At 52.8% G+C, this 19,666-nt stretch overlaps 1 protein-coding gene across 1 annotated transcript in view; it reads left to right on the forward strand.

The window, feature by feature from the left end:
* Nucleotides 1–16,468, forward strand: part of LOC116949150 (plexin domain-containing protein 2-like) — a 45,240-nt gene extending 28,772 nt beyond the window's left edge. Inside the window, exons 4-14 of the mRNA XM_076069219.1 lie at nt 869–938; nt 3,905–4,027; nt 6,050–6,168; nt 7,201–7,300; nt 8,062–8,157; nt 8,990–9,071; nt 10,397–10,457; nt 11,412–11,568; nt 12,449–12,487; nt 13,339–13,484; nt 14,152–16,468. Coding sequence (XP_075925334.1) covers nt 869–938; nt 3,905–4,027; nt 6,050–6,168; nt 7,201–7,300; nt 8,062–8,157; nt 8,990–9,071; nt 10,397–10,457; nt 11,412–11,568; nt 12,449–12,487; nt 13,339–13,484; nt 14,152–14,262 — 1,104 coding nt within the window. The 3' untranslated portion in view covers nt 14,263–16,468. The remainder of the gene's footprint in view (nt 1–868; nt 939–3,904; nt 4,028–6,049; nt 6,169–7,200; nt 7,301–8,061; nt 8,158–8,989; nt 9,072–10,396; nt 10,458–11,411; nt 11,569–12,448; nt 12,488–13,338; nt 13,485–14,151) is intronic.
* Nucleotides 16,469–19,666: the final 3,198 nt, after the last annotated feature.

Below are 19,666 nucleotides of genomic sequence, written 5' to 3' on the forward strand. Positions count from 1 at the left end.
TGTGTGCACCGTTCTGTTTGTGCAATGTTTTTTTTTATTTCTTGTGCTTCGTTGCTGTACCGACAGGGCTTCGTTTTATATTTGTTTTGCTCTTGTGAATGCGACTCTTATCCTGGTCTGTAGGGTTCTCGCCTGCAGGTTAAATTATTCGGCAAGCGAGTGCACATCCATACTTGTACACGTGTACACATGCACACGTACGCTGGTGCTTGCTAACAATACTTGCCCCGACAGTTTGTGTTCACTACACGATGGATTTTTGTCTTTGCATATAAAAAAAAAACGTTGAATTGAGATGCAATATGAATCCAAAGTCTACTGCATTTTCTTGGTTCTTTCGGTAAAGTCACGTAGAAGGGAAACAATAAAATAATACAAATATAAAACAATAAATTTCTCACGACGTTTCGACTGCAACACAAGCAATCATCAGGTGTGAAAACCACAGCAAGAATTTTTTTTAAAAAGTGGCGGTTTTTCAAAAAAAAATGTCATTTTTTTGCTGTTGTTTTCACACCTGATGATGACTGCTTGTATTGCAGTCGAAACGTCTTGAGCATTTTATTGTTTTATATTTTTATTATTTTGTTTCCCTTCTACGTGACTTTACCGAAAGAACCAAGAATATGGAATCCCTGCAGTCACGAAAGCTTTAAATCCAAAGTCTACTGCATTTGTTTGCATGGCTCTGCGAGTATAAATTTGTGCCGCTGTGTGTGTATTTTATCCTTGTCTTTGTGTTATTGTTGTTGTGAGTCACAGCATCATAGTAATTTAGTGCACTGCGCTACGAATCCAGCGACAAGGAGTTTGATTCCCACTCGCGAGCAATAAGTGACGTGTGTTCCGTGGCGTGTGTTCCCATCAGCGGGTGAATCTGTCGTTCCCGTTCCTCTTCTACGGACACCACTTGGAGGAGGTGACCATCGCAACTGGAGGTGACCACACGACCCACCTCCCCATGCGACCCCCCCCCCCCCGCCCAGTGTTTGTAGACGCTAATCCCCAGCGGGCTCTTGTGCATTGTGTGTACACGTACGTACCGTTTCGTTAATCCACTCCTTGATGAGGATGTAGCGGGCCTCGGAGGATGGGCGGGGGGGGGGTGCTATTGAACTGCGGAGCATAGTACATTTCAACAATGGATCTCCCTGCGCTCCCCACAATGTAGGCACGCAGCCTACAGGGCCAGTTTGACGTGTGGGTAGGTAGTCGCCCATCCAAAAGCAACTCTCCAGGCTCAATGTCGCTCTGCTTCTGAGGTCTGATAGAGCGGGCATATTGCGGGTGAGACTCAAGTGGGCTTCTGGCCTGGTCATCTGTCTCTCGCCACGAGGGGCAGCTCCTAAAGGATTATAACAATAATAATATTAATAATTGAATGCTATTGGGATTCATGCCATTTTTTCATAAAGCAAGGTGATTACGGGGGGCCGGGGGGGGGGCTTTGTATCACAGGCTGCAGTAGCTCCACAGTAGGGGCAGAAGTCTCCATGCGTAAATTCCAATTCCGTAAGTTGCAGGCAAACTTTTCAAATTCCCGCACCTCCAATTTAGCACGGTTGGCTACAAACGGTGCAAAATAAATTCTACATGCATACAAATTTTGACCACGACGCTGGCACGGGAATCTCTAACGCCCACCGAGTGAAGCGGGCGTAGTTTACGATGATAACTGGTGCGGCCTACTGCTGGATTTAAACCGCGAACCTGCGGAGCAAGTGCCGAATGCTTGCCGGCTGGGGCCGCATCACCGGCGCCCCCCCCACCCCCCCACTCCCCCCGTGTGTGTCATGGAAATAAATGGAGGACTCTACTGACGCTCTTCCTTCCGACATTAGGTAGCCATTGGGAGCTATGCGCTTGAAAATCGTTGATGGAATTTTTATTTATTTCAAACTGCTTTTTGTGTTTAGTTTGTTGTCCTTCCCCCCCCCCCCAACCCTGCACCTCCGATTGGCGCCACTGGCTACGTACGGTGCGAAAGGTTCTACATACATCCATACATGGGCCCAGTGGCCTCGTAAAGGCTGGGAGGGAAAGAGGAAGTGATGTGGGGTGGGCGAGTTGGGGAGGGGGGGGTGTGAATTTATGCGCTCGTCGCGACCTGTCAAAGCGTGTCAGACTCCCCGCGCAGGTCAGCGTGTCAGGTCAGCGTGTCACCGCGGGCGCCCGCGTGCGTACGTGGGCGCACGTGCAAGCGGAGGGACAAAACAAAACCCAGCGTCCACCCCACCGTGGGGGCGACGTCTGGTGCCCTGGTTCACGGCAGCAGCGGGAAGCGGCCTAGATTCGTTCTCTCCAGTTGTATTTTTTTCCCACTTTTTTTTATTCGGCCAAATTGAGCAACAACAAAATGTGAACAACATTAATGTGATTGGATTGTGAGTGGTGCAGTCGTCTGACCGGTGCTGGGGACCATGGGCTCACTACATTGGGGGGAGTCCCTCGTGAGTTCTGTGGTTTATGGTGCAGTAGGATTACCACATTTCAGTGGTGAGGGTGGCCCAAAAATGGCTTATTGGTACCACCCAGGGTGGCTTGCGCTAAAAAAATCGATTAATTTTTTTTCATTGGATCACCAGCTATATACGGAAGCATTGTCACCGTAGAGTAGCTTTTCTTATGAAAAGGTCAAAGAAGATGTCGGAATACGTTTGGATAGTATTTTCGTTTTGTATATGAAACGTGGAGAGGATATGTGGTGGGTACTGCCCATGCTGGAAACCAATAGCATTTGCAGTCCCAGGTGATACTGACCACAATCCTTTCTTTTTGTTTAGGCGATATAAACCCCAGCATATTACCCTGTGGTATAGCTTACAGCACTGGGTTAATGTTTAGCTCTGAGGTCATGAAAGTAAGCATCGGGTTTCTGTTCTCTGGCTGAAGTGTTTGAGTGGGTAAATAAACAGTTTGTTTTTATTGCCCGTCATAGTTGGGCAAAGTAAATACTTGAGTAAGCATTTTTTTTCCCACCCGGCTTGGTGGCTGGGAGCCACCCGTCATTGCTCTACAGCAGTAGCCGCGAGCTAACAAAATCTCGCTGGTCTTCCTTAGTAGATGCTTTTGGAAGTCGCCAAACTGGCACAGATAAACCAGCATGTACCATCACTTCCGTTGCCCGCGACATCACCTGCATCCTTGTGAGCGGTGTGATGACTGGAGGGGCGGGGCGCGGGAACAGATTTGTCAACCCACCCACCCGCCCAATCCTGGATCTGTCAAATAGCTGCCAATCCTTTCGCGCCTGTCACTCTGTGAGACTTGGGAAGAGGAGGCCATATGCATGGATGTGTCCCGCAGACCCCTGCGTCAACCTCCTGCCGTGTGTGTAATACTTTGCGTGTCTAGCGCTCGGTGCATTTGGTGCCACGGTAGTGATATGTTAACTATCTCGCCTGGTATACAAGAGCTCATTGGTTCCATCCCAACCCTGACGCCTCTATATTTAGAGTTTGCATGTTTCTCTCCCTGTGGTTGCGTTGAAATTTTCTCCTGGGTTCTCCACATTTATAAACTTTCATTTAGAGTATTTGGCTGCTGTAAATTTACACAAGCCACTTCTTTGAGCTATCATTCGTGGCCAGGTCGCTTCTGAAATAGCCAATAAGCTCGGTGGGCCTTACCGGGCCACGGTTAACATTAGTGGCGGGTGATATCTTAACCGGTCCTGTCTACCCCCCCCCGCCCCACCAATATGACAAAATCGCTTTGACCAGCGCCACTCTAACCATTGTGGCCTTCCGTCCAGTCATGGATTGACAGAGGGCTGGCACTCGTACTGTCCGGAGATGTCACACGACGCATGTCTAAATATGTCGGCGCCGGTATTTACCGCTCCTCCGCGTGTCAGCGGTCGAGGTGAGCTGTCCCTTAATGCTCGCGTCCGCCCGTCCGGCAGGGTTCATCTACACGGGGGAGGTGATCCACCGCATGCTGACGGCCACCCAGTACATCGCGCCGCTCATGGCCAACTTTGACCCCAGCATCTCCAAGGAGTCCACCGTGCGATACTTCGACAACGGTGAGGGCGCGGGGAACGGACGCGCGGCGCTGCGGCATCGCAACGGCGGCACGAGTGGCCGCCACCGCCAACGCTTGCTCGCTTTCTCGGTCGATCATTTGTGCGACGTCGAAATCCAACCGCAGAGTGGTTTCCACGACGAGTGTTCACGTTGAACAGGACCCGCGTTATTTATACGCAGTGCCCTTGTTTGTAACAGCTGGCAGCTGAGCAGCATTTGTTTTAAGGATGCCGACTGCTGATTGAGGCCCAGAAGGTCGAAACCGGTCCAGAGTCTGCTGGACGACAGGGGGGCTCGGGGGAAGCCAGGAGGTCGATGGATTGACACGCGCAGTTTTATTTGTGTGGAGGCACAGCCCGGGGTCGGCTTGTTGTGTTTAGCTCACGAATCTTCGGCTTGTAACAACGCGGCAGCGAGTCATCGATTAAAATCCTTGCCTATGCTCACGATGCACACTTTTAGTTGCATGTGTGGGAATCCCTGATTGTTGATGATGCTGAACACATGTTATTCAGTCGCTCATTTTAGAGTTGATATCACTAGCTCATGATTGTGTGTTTCGCTCGCTCGCTTACTCGGCTCATTCGTGGATGTTTTATAATTTGATGTCTGGAGGTTAGATGAGCGTCGCTCTCGGGCAGAGCATTGTGGGTTAAACTCCTGGTCAGAGGCTGACAGTTGGGGCCTCCCCATCAATCCGTTTGTGCATCGGTCCACTCATTCCGTCACTGGGGTCGGTCTGAATTATGGTAGCCAATCACGATAGTGTTTTCTGGAAACCCACAGTGGCGAGATTATATTTATCTCACCTGGTATAGAGGAGGTCGTGCGTTCAATCCAGACCGTGACACCTGTATATTTTAAGTTTGCATATTCTCTCTGTGATTGCGTGGATTACACTGTAATAAATAAATAAATTTGCTCCTGGGTAGTAAGTGCTATTTCCAAATTGCTTATGCCTCAAAAGTACAGAAAATGGTTATTATTCCCCACAAACTTTGCTTTTGTGACCAGGACAGTGATTTTGATTTAAAGCTTTCGTTACTGCAGGGATTCATATTCTTGGTTCTTTCGGTAAAGTCACGTAGAAGGGAAACAATTGGACAGTGACATTTAGAAATTTATCTTTCCGTTCACGTAGTCAGAAAAAAACTGTGAATCAAAATTAACATGTATTTATACGAAAATGATACAAAAATTACTACAAAAGATTTACACCAAGGCGCACTACCACAGGCAGGACTGGCCACAGTGGACCGAGTTCTCTGTGGGGAGGAACAATCACGAAAAATTACTCCTAAATCTTTTGTGGTCATTTTGGCATTACTGTATAAATACATGCTAATTGTGTTACATTGTGTTATTCTCCGGGCCATTACCACCTTTTCTGTGTTGCAGGAGATCATTCTGTCTGCCCCTCCCCCCCTAATGCCACCCTTCCTCCCCTCACCCCCATCCTATCTACCTCTCCATGCATCTCTCCAACCATCCAACCCACTCATCACTCCTAGTCGCTCTCTCTCTCTCCGTCTCTCTCGCCACTCTCATTAATTCGTTGACGTGTTCACTCGTGCACCCGTTCATTCATCGCTTTATTTATTAGGTGCCCACCGCAGACTCCCGTCCCCGACGCTCTTTGTCTCTTTGTGTCGCAAGGAGCCGGGCAAAAAGAGCGGGTTCCGTCAAACGCACGGCCGTCGCGATCGTTCGGGCTGCAGTTCTCTCTCTCTGTGGATGAGCGTGCAGTTGAAACAACTGTTTAACGAGATGCAGGAATTTGCTTGGTGCATCAAGAAGAATAGGGAAATGCATTGTCCAAATAATTTCGAGATGTCTCAATGTCAGCTACCTCCCAGCGGTGGCAGTAGGCAAATGCTGCCGTCAGCGTTACTCTGCATGGCAGGGTGGGGTGGGAAAGAGGGTTTGGGGGGGCAGGAGGACCAGCTGTCAAATCCTCAAATTGGTCACTTGAGTGTTTTGCTTGCTCCCCCGCCTTGTCGTGCATCCCTGGGCACGTGCAGGCACGGCACTCGTGGTGCAGTGGGACCGCGTGCACCTGCACGACAACCCCGGCGCTGGCAGCTTCACCTTCCAGGCCGCGCTGCACAGCGACGGCCGCATCGTCTTCGCCTACAAGGACGTATGTCCACTCTCCGTCCCACCGTCCGTCCCACTGTCTGTTCGTCTGTCCCACCGTCTGTCTCACCATCAGTCCGTCTGTCGTGTTGTGCCATTGTCGATGTGTCTCATCACAGGCCAGTGTCTGCACCTTTTACGTCCGTTTCTGTACATGTCCTTCTGCCTGTCCGTTGGGTTGCTCTGTCGTAGCGTCCATGTGTGTAGGTTTTCAGTGTGTCCTTTGTCCAACTGTCATTGAATATATATATCAGTGTCTGTCAATATATGTTAGCCATTGTCCGTATGCCCTGTTTGTTTGGTTTGTTGTCCGTCTAAGCATCTTTTGTTATTTTGCATCTGTCGGTATTTGTCTGTCTGCCCCGTGTCTTCCAGTGTATATCCCGTGTGTTTGTCCGGTAACCCATCTGCCTGCACTGTGTCTATGGGCAGTCTGCACGGTCCGTCTGTTTTTCAATAATTGGCAACCCTCTGCAATGTTATGACCCGACCAGTGCTGCCCCCTACTGTATTGAATAGAGTTCACGTGGGGATCATTATCCCGCCGTGGCGGTCATTGTGGGATAATTACCCCTTTTGGGATCGTGACAAAAGTTGTAAAAACGATAGTTCTAACATTTTTTTCGGCATTTAAATTGGCTGCATTCAGTCACGTGACCTCTCTGGTACGGAGGAGGGTTGCGGTGCCCCGCGAGACCTCTGGAGTCTGAAGCTCCTGATGCCCACAAGCCATCTCTCCTCCCGAGTTCATCCTGCTCTGGCTATTCCATGCGTTGGTCCCCCTGCTATGACCAGGCCTACCCCTATCACAACCGCCTACCCACATCACTTCCACAACCCCTAACCTTAATCCCAACCCTACTGTAACCACTCCCACCTGTTTTGCACAACCACACCACCACTTTTAACAACAACGCTAGCTCTTTATTTCAATCACCATCATAAGTATAATTGTTGTGAATTGCCTTTTGAATAAGGCGCTGATACGATAAGGAATTTAAACAGCCACTGGACTCTCCTTCCCCCCCACCCCCAGATCCCCGTCCCAGTCACGAGGATCAAGGGAGACAACCACCCGGTGAAGGTCGGCCTGTCGGACGCCTTCATGGTGGTGGAGAGTCTCGGCGCACTGCCCAGTACGTCCCCCCGCGCCTCCCCCAAGCGTGGGATTCGCTATCATCGATGGAATCGTGCATCATTCAATTCCTAATTGGTTGGGGAGGGGATGGGCGACTGCACATTTCGCTTAACGTGCTGATGGCGATGAATGTCCGTTATCCATTTGTCAATCCACGGCTGGATGAGGGACTTCCGGGCTGTAGGGGGGGGACATAGACACAGGAATGGTAAAGCACTGAGCTCTGTGGAGGGACTCTTCACCTGATTACACCAATGGCGCAGTCCGGTTAAATAAAATTGGTTTCATTTTTTTTTCTTTAATTAAAATGAACACTTATGTTGTGATTACCGCCGCTGGCAACTCGTCAGATGTGGTGAGCGCCGAGCGTTTTTAAAGGTCGCACTCGTCAAACACGAAGCGCTTGCCTCAAATGAACCACAATACCTTGCCGGTCTCGTTCGGGAGCATAAACCATCGAGCGATCTCCGGTCATCCTCGCGGCAGCGGCTTTTGGCTAACCATCGCACAAAGGCGGTCACCGCATCGCGCGCTTTCAGACGTGCTTCTGTGGCCGTGTGGAACGCAACTCTCCCTTCCGATATTCGGGAAGCCACTGCAACTGTGCACTTTTAAATAATTTTGATTGGAAACGAATTTCTCGAACTGATATGCGTTTAGTTCGTCTTTCCCCTGCAGCTCCGATCTAGCATGGTTGGCTGCGTACGGTGGTGCGAAAGAAGTTCAACACATACATGCGAGCGCGCGCTGTGCCCCCAGTTCTGCGGCGCCGGACGATCTACGAGTACCACCGCGTGGAGCTCGAGGTGGTGAAGGTGACCAACCTGACCGTCATCGAGATGGCGCCACTCCCCAGTGAGTGCTCTCCCTCCATCCCTCCGCCCTTCAGTCCCCATCCCGCGTTCTTGGCAGCGACACGCGCACCTGTCTCCCAAGCTACAGTGCATTGTGGGTCATATTTTATTAACCAAAAACTCGGCTATTTTATTTTACCAGGTTAAGGCCCCACTGAGCTACATAGTTATTTTTCAGAAGCGACCTGGTCACAAATAAAATGAGACTACAATGAAGGGACCTATGTGGAAATTTATAGCAGCCAAATGGTCTAAACACGTGATGTTGATTCTAAATGTGGGGGGGGGGGAAACCGGAGGACCCGGAGAGACACGCAAACTCCAAATTTACAGGCGTCTGGATTGGGATTGAACCCACGACCTCCTACATTCCAGGCGATGTAGTTAACATCTCACCACCACGCTGCCCCAATGTGGCCCAGCGGTAGCGCGTTCGGGACTTGTAGCAGACGTTCACAGTTCGATCCCCGGTCGTCGCCCTGGTTAATACTGGCGGATGTATTCACCATAAAAACCACACGCCGTCCACTTCATTGCCGGTGTCATGGTTCAAATTTGCCCAATTGGGACAAATGACTCGTAACATATTTAATTAGGTAAACCACATCGCCAGATTGTCCCCTTACTGGCATACTTTACTCATCTGTCCGTGTGTACGGTGCGAGCGAGCCCATTGGCTCTCTGCTGCAGTGGCGATATCGTCCGACTTCCCGCACGTGACGCTGTCACGTTCCCAGTGTCGGGTTGCAACTTTAAATTCGATACTTGGACGGCTAACAGAAAGATACCACTCACCGCCACCCTGTACCCCCCCCCGCCCCTCGCCCCCGCAGCGTGCCTGCAGTACACCAGCTGCAAGGGCTGCCTGACCGCCCAGACCAGCTTCAACTGCAGCTGGTGCGGTCACCTCCAGAGGTGAGCTTGCTCCACTGCTGGATGACCCCCACCACCGCTGGCACCGCAATGCCGTGCGAGTCCTTGGGATCATTTAACCACCGTGACCACGATGGCCAGTGTTTTTTTTTCCCTCGCCTGGTGTACAGGAGGTCGTGGGTTCGATCCCGACCCTGTGACGCCTGCTGGTGTATATTTGGAGTTTGCGTGTTCTCCCTGTGGTCGCGTGAATTTTTTTTATCCGGGTCCTCCGTTTTTTCCCTCCACATTTTAGAAACATGCATTTAGTATATTTTGCTATGAATTTCCACATGATAAGCCACTTCGTTGAGCTTTCATTTGTGGCAAGGTCACTTCTGAAAAAGAGCTATATAGCTCAGTGGGCCTTACCTGATAAAAAAAATATAGTTTTTTGTCAGTTAGTTAATCGTGTGGTTAATGGTTCGCAGTCAACGTTGCTGAGATTCTGCGTCCAAATCCTTGATTTCGGCCTCCCGTGATGTAAACCGGGTTCTCAAGGGTTGTGAGTTTGTAGTCTCAGCCCAGTTAGCCAATGTCTACTGTAAAAACACATCATGTTACTCAATGCGGTTTTTAGTATTTACATTTGTAAGGTACAGTTCATCTGTAGATCCCAATGACTTTTTTACTAATTTAAGCTACATTGCATCTGAGTGGGGAAAAATTATAAAATGTAGCATTGGCTACCATGTCGCGAACTTCTCTGTAGCAGATTTCGTGGGGTTTCAGAATCTTTATTTATCCTGGAGAAATCCACAGATGTCCTGGGTTTCCTTTTTGCATCTTTGTGGTGCGGCTGGGTGGCTCCCGATTGGAAATGTTGCGAGTTCAACTCCTCGCCCAGGGTTCACTCAACGCTCCTTCCTCCTCCTCGTCGTCCATCTGGGTCACGAGAATGAGGGACAGTGCTGTTGAAAGTCGCCCGCGGCTGTGTCCTGCTATGAGGAATGTGAAATTTCCACCACCGTCTCCGGGGGCTATAAACAGGGAGACGAGCCTCTACTCGCTGCCGCCTCCTGTGAGGAGCTCAAGAAGTCTGCCTCGGATATCCAGGCCAAGCGACCGCTGCGCCCTGCGCTTGTAGAAACCAGTGCCACCGGCTGTGGGCCCGCTAGAGACTCCACGGGTTGCAGGAAAACAACATTCCGAGCTCCTGTGTCGTGGGATGCCTGGATGGAGAAGCGGGCCAGGGATGGGGGTCAGCGGGTGCGAGGAAGGGGAGGGGGGATGCGGGCGGGTGGGGAAGGGATGTGGGGGGGGGGTTGGGTGGGGTTGGGGGGATGGTGTCAGACGCCAGCTGATGCGGGCGTTTGCTCTCATTGCAGGTGCTCCAGTGGGTTTGACCGCCACCGTCAGGACTGGATTGACAACGGCTGTCTGCAGGAGGTACCGTCCAACTATTCTTTTCTTCTGCTGTGCCCACAGTCTGGAACTCCCCTTGCCCCAGCTATCCGTGCTACCGACTCTTTCCCCCTGTTCAAGTCCAGGCTCTCAAGGGATTTTTTTTTATGATACATAGGCCCACTGTTTCTATAGAGTGGGCGCGTGCATGTAAAACGCTCTCCAAATCCACTGTTGATTGATGAAACAATAATAGGCTTTACCCATCCTGGCAATGAAACGGGAGGTATTAGGATGTTCAAACACAAAATAGATACCTTTTACAAGGTATCAAACAAACATGATCTCTTAATGTATGCACATGAGAAGGCCTTGTCTAACCACCGGTGTTTGCACAGTTTCATCTTTTGGCGTTCTCTGGTCTAAGACGATGCACGTATCAGAGCATTTATCGCTCTGGTTGAGCAGGACTACAAGTTAGTTGCCGGTTGCTGTGGTGGATGCATCGCCCACAGATGCCACTGGGGGGGAGAGGGGGAGCGCTTTCTTATCGCATCGCACGGCGGGGGAGGTGCAGCAGCGGCTTGGAAAGCCAGGAAGTCCTGCAATGACCCCTGTCGATGGAACAATCTCGCGTCGATAATAATCAGACCAGTTGCCACAAAAGACAGCTCAGCGGAAGTGGCTTATCGCGTCGAAATTTATAGCGGTAGCCAAATACTGTTAAGTGCACATCGGTTCTAATTGTCGAGGGGAAAAACCAGAGGGCCCGGAGAGAAAAATCCACGTGACCACGGGGAGACACACGCAGACTCCATATATACAACAAGCGGCACTGTCCGGATCAAGCCCACAATCTCCTGTATACCAGGCGAGATAATTAACATCTCACCACCGGGGTGTTCCACCGACCGTGCCGGGTGACCGGGAACTCGCGCCTTCCGTGTACGTCTACCATGTGTGACGACCGCGCTTGTGTCGTGTGTGCGCTCTGTGCAGTTACGCGAGGAACAGTGCGAGGAGGAGGAGGGGGGGGAAGCAGCCGGGAACTCGAGCGACGTTTCGCCCTCGGGGCCATCGGCGCGGCACAGCACCCAGCCCAGCTCCACCGCGGCCTCCACCGCCAAAACGGCGACCACCAGCTTCGGCCCCAGAGGTAACGCGGCCGCTCCGTGATGGCCGCCCACTATTGCGCCTCCTGGACCAGCGACGAGCTGTAGAGTCCGTTGGTTGATGTTGAATCTTAACGCCTAGTCGCGAGATATTAGCTACTTTGTCTGGTACACAAGAGGTCGATCCTGACCCACTGATGTGTGTGTATTTGGAGTTCGCATTTCTCTCGCCCTCTGTGGCCGCATGTATTTTTCTCCGGGTCCTCCGGATTTTGCCCTCCACATTTAGAATGGACATCATGCGTTGAGAGAATTTGTCTGCTGTAAATGTCCACGTGATGAGCCACTTGATTGAGCTATGATTTGTGGCCAGGTCGCTTCTGAAAAAGAGCTACATTTCTCAGTGGGCCTTGCCTGGTCAAATAAAAAAACTTCAGTTTTAGTCTACTTCACTAACACACCGGTTTGTTGGATAAAATTTTATTTTAATACACTTGTTTATCCAAGCGTAATAAAGCCTCTATTTCAGAAGGATCTTAAGTTATCACGGTAGTAGGCTGTGTTGCTGCTGTGCCGTGATCCATATTTGAGAAATTTGCGGGTAACTTTCGATGTTTGGACCACGACGCTCGCACACAACACTGGCCTACTCTTGCGAACGGCTCCATGGGATATTTAACGTCCAGCATTTGAGATCTTTTTGGCCGACACCAGCGAACATTTCAATTATGGGAGCGAAGCGGAGAACCCGGAGGCAAACCCACGCAGGACATGGGGAGAGAACACACAAACTCCGCACTCGCGTTGGATGTTGAACTCGGTCCCGTTCTTGTCGTTAGACAATTGGTACTTCTGCACCAGTCTGCTTGGCCTCTGTGAAACCCCCTCCTGCGCCTGTCCGTTCTGTGGTCTGCTCCATTTCAGATGAAGGCAGCATGTCTCTGCATCTGAAGAAGTCTGCCAGTAAGTGCTTCTCTTGTTTTGCGAGTTGGAATGGGGCGACAAAGGTGGAGTCTGACATGGGCGCACACCTGTGGTGCAAGCGCTTTAGAGACGAGGGGGGTTGGTGGAGCACGGAGAGATTTGTGACACTCCCAAAATGGGGTTGTGGCCCCACCTTCCCTACAGCGAATTAATTGTTGTCAGCCCGGTCGCATATCGCTGTACAACAACCCCGTCATGGTTGACTTGGCAATTCACGCAATTGATAAGCAGCTGAACAGGGAGAAAAAAAATCCAACTCTTGAGAATAAACACCACGAGTTCGGTGTTCGCTTGACTGCCACCAAGCGACTACCACCGCCTCTACGTCACTGGGCCACGTAACGAGAATGTGAGACCCTGATCTATCCACGACTGGATGAAGGCCCTCCCCAAGCGGCGTCGCCTCTCACGTTGCAGCGATCCGCCGGCTCGTGCGCACGGGGGGGGCGGGGCCCACCCAACCCGTCGCTCCGGAGGCACAGTGGGGACGTCCCCTCGTCCGCCGCTAACTAAAACTCAACTTTTTATTTGAAGAGGTGAAGCCCACTGAGCTATGAAGCTTTTTCAGAAGAGAACTGGGCACAAATGATAGCTCAACGAAGCGGCTTATCACGTGGACATTTATAGCAGCCAACTAGTCTAAAACGCACGTTGATTCTAATTGTTGAGGGAAAGAACCGGAGGACCCGGATAAAAATCCACGCTACCATGAAGGAGAGACGCAAACTCCACAGAGGAACCGGCGTCGGCATCGAACCCACGAGCTCCTGAATACCGAGGCGAGGTAGTTAACATCTCGCCACCGTGTACCTCCTCCTCCTCCCCCCTAGTGGAGAGCTACTCGCACTCCCCGTCGCTCTACGTGGGCTCCGTGCTGGGCTCGCTGCTCGCCGTGCTCATCCTGGTGGCACTGTCGCTCATCGTCCTCTACGTCTACCGGCACCCGACGTCGCCCGTCGGCCTCTTCATCATCGAGGTGAGACTCGTCGAGGCGGCCGCCACTCGCCCCGATGGTCCGGCTGAGGCTGCACGGGGTGGGGATCATTGTGTGTCTGTGTGTGTGCGTGCGTCTGCGGCGCTCGCGCTCAGCGCAGCGGGGTTAGCGCCACGAACCCGTCGACCCGAGGTTCGATTCCCGCTCACGGTCAACGCCAGTGACGGTTATCTGAAGTGGTCGTGTGCCTCCCCTAGGTCGACTCGGCCTCAAATGAGTACTTGGTGCCGTGTGTAAACTTCACTACTTGGGGAACCAAAGGCGGCCGGGCGTTGTTGGCCACCCACACCCCCTTTGTATGCCGTGCCAGCAAACAGCACTTTTCCTCAACAGTCTGTCCAAGATGTATGGGGTGGGGGTGGGGGGGGAGTGTGGATCTGTGTCTTTGTTGGGTGTGGTATTCGCACTGCAGCAGAGGCAAATTTTGCATGGAACCCCCCACCCAATTCCAAATCGTGCTTAATCCGTGCAGCGATTGCACGACCGCGTTGACGCGTGTGTGCTCCGGTGTTGTGTGCTCCGGTGTTGTGTGCTCCGGTGTTGTGTGCTCCGGTGTTGTGTGCTCCGGTGTTGTGTGCTCCGGTGTTGTGTGCTCCGGTGTTGTGTGCTCCGGTGTTGTGTGCTCCGGTGTTGCTGCGTGCGTGTGCAGCACCGACCCAGCCGCTGGCCGTCGATGCGATTCCGCCGCGGCTCGGGCCACCCGTCCTACGCCGAGGTGGAGTCTGTGAGCCTCGAGAAGGACTGCTTCGTCGAGTCATAACGCACGCCCGCCACCCTACTGGGGAGGGGGGGGGCACGGTGGTGGGGGGAGGGGGGGGGCATGGTGGGAGGGTGGCGTGGCGGGACTGTGTCCGTGGAGGAGGAGGAGGAGGTGGTGGTGGTAAGGCAGCGTTTCTAAAAAGCTCCGGTCCTCGCGACCGGCCACGGTCCGTCATTTCCATCTTCGCCGGTTCCCTCCGTAAAAAAAAATAAATCGACATTCAGTTGGTTCACGCCGCACGCGCCTGACGCGTGCGGCCCTTGATGTTAAGAGAGCCGCTTCAAGTTCACGGAGACGTTTCGCGCGAGTGCAAGTGTGTGCGGCGCCCCTTGCCACGTAGAGGCCGCCGGTTCATGCGCACATCGTCAAACCCAAGTCGCATGGGGGACGTGTTGATCAGTCATCTGGCGTGTGCGGTGCCTAACAAATACATTTCGATTCGGGATTGAGGAGAGGTGGGGAAAAGTCTGAAAGGCCCACGGTGGTGGGACAAGGCGTGGGAAAGGCTGGGTGGGGTTGTAGGGGGGGGGTGGAGGGGTGGGGGATGGGGGAGGTGGGGGATGGGGGGGTGGGCGTGGAGACATGGGGGGAGATGCCTCTGTGATCAGCATGCTCTGTCTACTGCTGGGTGGATGTGAGCCCGGGATTGCTGCACGGCTGTCTTGGGTGATCGCCCAGCCAGCGACCCTGCGAATGGATTTAAAGTTTCCCGTCGGATGGGGGGGGGGATCCTTTGCCGGTCCGTCGCTAGCGCAGGATGCACTGCCGCGAGGCTTTGCACGCAGAGCCGGCGCGCCGTGCCTGCCGTTTTGCCTGCTGGGGGAGAGCATGGCGGCGCACTCGCTGTGCACGGGAAGCGAGGCGCGCGGTGGTGCGAGTTGGCACGGAACGATGCCACGTGTACGGTAAACACCGGCAAGCGTTCACCCGAACACTGGCGAACGTTCACCTGCACCCCGAGCGCAGATGTGCGCGCGCACGCACGGAGCATAAAGTTGAGAGCACGCACGCACGCACGCACACGAACGAACGAACGAACACGCAGCACACGTTTTTTTTTTTTTTTGCACAGGTTCACGATCGCAGTTGTACCGGTTTGAGCACGGTGTGGACTTGAACGCCGCCACGGATTAAACACGACTTTGAATTGCACGGCACTTGGGCGCGGGGGGCACACTGCACGCTGCACAGCGCGAGCGCACGTTTTGCATGCATTCGTAGACTCCGTGTTGACTGCGCCGTGGCTCAGGAGAACGCGTGCCGCTCGCTCGCCCGCGCGCGGAGAGGAGCACAGCGGCAGGCGCTGCCGCTTGTGGGGATGGACGGCGCCGCCGACGCTCACTTGGTGGGAAGTGCCTTGTCTTTGTTTTTAGCCGACGGCCCCGAGCGCGGTCGCCCCGTCGTTTACGGGGACACGCGCCTTACCTTGTCGTTAAGAGGATGAGTATCGACGGGGGTGGGGTGTTTCTTTCTTTTACACATGCCGTGATGGACTGATAGGTTTTATAACGAACAAAACGATCGCGTAAACGTCATCGTTGGGTGTTAAAAGGTCAAGTGGTGCATTCCATGGCAGTTGTTTGATTCGGCTGTGGTTATGGACTACAATATTTTTTTTGGGGGGGGAGAGGAGCGGGTTGGTTTCGTCTGTAACCCCCCTCCCTCTTGTCCATGCCCTCGCGCGTCAATGCGTTTTTTTAAGGAGGGTGGCATCGCACCCCCATGGAGAGGGGAAAGGATGTACAAATTTAGACGGTGTAGATTTTAACAGTGAGAAGACTGATTGACGTTGCTTTTTAACCACGTGTTACTGACTTTTCAGAGTTGTGGAGTTCGTTCGAGGGAGATATTTTATAAACGGTATTTTAACCGCCATGCTTTGGTTTAAAATGTTTTAACATTTTCACGGTTGTTAGAATGAATTGAATATCGGCTCGGGGGTGTGTAAGGTACATGACGAGGATGATTTGGGGAGACGTGGTTTATTTTGTAAGGCTCTGCTTGGCCACGCGTGTTTTTACGTGGCGTTTTAAACGTTTTTAACCGTTCACTTTTTGCTTTATGCAGTACCGAAGATTCCCGTTTAGTCGTTCCACATGGTACGATGGGGTAAGGGCTTGGACAATGCAGTGTCGTTCTTTACACGTGTATATATTCTTGTAAACCTGGCTGTAAATAAAGATTTTACTCCCTATCGCAACACAAACCGAACTCAAATCGTCCAGTGTTTTGTGTCCCAGCGTCCGTGTGTGTGTGTGTGTGTATATGCGGTTTCAGAAAAGGGCGGTCCTGCACAGATGCCATATTTTCTGTCTGTCCTGCTACAGCAGAGGTGTAGGGAATTCCAACAAGACCTACATCTCTGCTTTATTGACCTGGTCAAGGCCTATGATACCATCAGTAGGCCTGGGCTCTGGGTTGTTCTTCGTGTGTTCGGAGTCCCTGACCCTCTGCTCACGATCATTAAGGACCTTCATGATGGTGTGCGGGCCCGGGTAAAACTGCATGGCCGGGAGTCGGAGCCATTCCCTGTACACCTTGGGGTGCGACAGGGATGTCCTCTGGCTCCCAAATTATTTAACATATTTTGACCACGTTTGTGAAGCCTTCAATAGCTGTACCGGGGGAATTTCCATTTGGTACAGATATAATGGGAGGCTGATCGATGACCGGGTGCGGTCAAGGGATGGCTCTCCATTGCTCAACCACGTTATGTGTAGTGCCATAGATGGAACGGTACCTCGTACCGTCATGGGAGGGGCTGTGGCGCCAACCCTAAGAGGGGAGGGGCTGCTGGGGGCTCAGGATCCCCAGACAGCTCAGCCCCTTGGTGCCCCCAACGGGGGGGGGGGGGGGGCTGTGAGGGTTCTAGGATCCCTCGCAGCCCCACCCCTCAATAGGCAAGGGGCGTAAAAGGGGACCTCCCCAGCCGATCTGGGACCAGTTGAAGGCCGAAGACCAGCAGCTAGAGAGAACCCTGGACCCCCTCTCCCCGCTGTCCTTAGGGCCGGGACGCTGTGCGGTCCAGTGGTGGGACTCTGGGACTCCCAGCTCCACGCCCTTGTGAGGGCGAGGTCCGATGAAGCCAGAGTCTCGCACCGCACCCTGGCTGGGTCGGGTCAGGGTAGCCTCCCCTAGGGTAATTACAGCGGAGGACCCGAGAGCGTTGCCAGTGTCACGGCACGCTAGGAGTGGGCTGTGTCCCTAGGTTGTAGCAGTGGTATGAGGAGGACTGTTGGAGTGCTGTATTGTAATAAAGAAGTTACCTATCCGAAGTGTCTCTGGAACCCACTACATATGTATGCCGATTATTTGGTAATAGCTGCTCATTCAGAGGAGGAGTTGGAGACGCTGCTGCTGAGACTGGAGCGTGCCACTAAGAGGTGGGGCCTTACCATCAACCCTACCAAAACTAAGCACCTGCCTGGGCATTTTGTACGATCGGACACTCCACCCCCACGGCTCCCAATCGGTAATGGGGCAGTTGTGGAGAGAGTGGAGAGTTTCCCCATACCTGGGCAGTGTGCTTATGACCGGCTCCAGTTTAACAGCAGAGGTCTCGCTCCGAATCAGTCGAGCGGAAATATCTTTTCATCGGTTACGTAACGCTGTGTGGAAGCTACCTGGTCTGTCGCTCCGCACTAAGCTTCAGGTCTTCTCAGCCACAGTCCTTCCCTCCCTTCTCTACGCTTGCGAAACGTGGACCCCCTAATGGAACATCTTCGCCGGTTAGAAACAGGCTATCCTGTCTACGATCCATCCTGGGTTTAACCAGGCTGGATTGTGTGAGGAGCTCACAAATCCTTAAAAGATCTGGACAAGGTCCCATCGGTGAGCTCCTCCGGCAGTCAAGGCTGCGTTGGCTGGGTCATGTAGCCCGCATGCCCAGCCACCGCATGCCTAAAAAGCGTTTTGTTAGGCCGGATCGAGGGGGCTAAACGGGCGTGGCATGGGTTAGAGAAGAGATGGAGTGATGTGGTACAGGAGGACGTGGAGCTGAGTGGACTTGCTGATGACTGGTACCAGCGATGTCAATATCGGCCTCAGTGGAGGAGGCTCGTGAAAGACGCTACTGGGCAGTTGGAGGCAGTCACCCTCCAACAACGGATGGCGGAGGAGCAACGCTCACAACAACGAGCGGAGCGCCGGGTGGCTAAAGTACATCAGGTTGGCACAGTAGGAGGCACAGGTGGTGCATCAGCCAGTCATCTTAGTCGACCCGTGGCACTTGGGTCTGCCTCGTGACCTGCCAGTGGGCGTTCGACACTTCACGTGGCCTCAATGTGCACATGGCCTGGCACAAGTGTCGTGGTGACGTCACCGCCACTTAGTGGCGAATGGCGGTTGTGTGTGTGTATATGGAACGGTGTCGCAGTGGTTGGTGCTGCGCTACAAACCCAGCAACCCCAATTCGATTCCCGCTCACGGCAATGCACGGTGACGATTTTCTGAACCGGGCCTGGGCCCATCCTCCCCTAGGTCGACTCGGCCTCAAATGAGTAACCTGGTGGGATGTGTAAACATCAGCACTGGGGAAAGAAAGGTGGCCAGGCGTGGTGCTGGCCACGGACTCCCCTCGTGTGCCGTTCCATCCTTCAGCGGTGCTACTCGCTAACAGCACTTGCCCTAACAGCCTGTCGTGGCTATATGGGGGATGTTTGTGGGGAACTGTTGCTCGATTCCCGCTTATGGCCACGTATTGATGGTTATCTCAATCAGTTCTGGGCCTCCACTTGGTCGACTCGACCTCAAATGGGTACCATGGTGTGGTATATAAACATGGCTTCTGGGGAGACAAAGGCGGCCGGGCATGGTGCTGGCCACCCCTCCCCTCGTGCCTCATGCCCCAGCCTTCATAGGCACTTCTAGATTTAAAGCTTTCGTGACTGCAAGGATCCATACTCTTTGGTTCTATTCGGTAAAGTCACGTAGATAAAAAAAATAAAACAACAAAAATCACGACGTTTCGGCCACAACACAAGCGGCCTTCATCAGGTGAAGGGATCAGGCTGTCTCGAGGACAGCGCTGGAGTGAAACAGCCACGCTCAGGCACCTTGTTTGCTCGCACACAGCTTAAAGGTCGCGGTCTGAGCGTGGCTGTGTTTCACTCCAGCGCTGTCCTCGAGACGGCCTGATCCCTTCACCTGATGAAGGCCGCTTGTGTTGTGGCCGAAACGTCGTGATTTTTGTTTTATTTTTCATAGGCACTGTTCGCTAACAGCACTTGCTCCAACAGTCTTAAGGCTATATAGGGGATCTTTGGCTTTGCCTCTGGGTCTGATTCATGACGTCCGTGCCAAATAGCGTGTGATGAAGACCTGATTCTTGTTTGTGCTGCGTGTAACGGTTTTGCGTTTATGCTGGTGTAGCATCTTAGCCACACTAAGCGGATGTTAGTGGGGA

The sequence above is a fragment of the Petromyzon marinus genome, chromosome 2 (genome assembly GCF_048934315.1).
Source record: "Petromyzon marinus isolate PM22_M1 ecotype Great Lakes invasive population chromosome 2, UKy_Petmar_22M1.pri1.0, whole genome shotgun sequence".
Classification (NCBI taxonomy): Eukaryota; Metazoa; Chordata; class Hyperoartia; order Petromyzontiformes; family Petromyzontidae; genus Petromyzon; species Petromyzon marinus.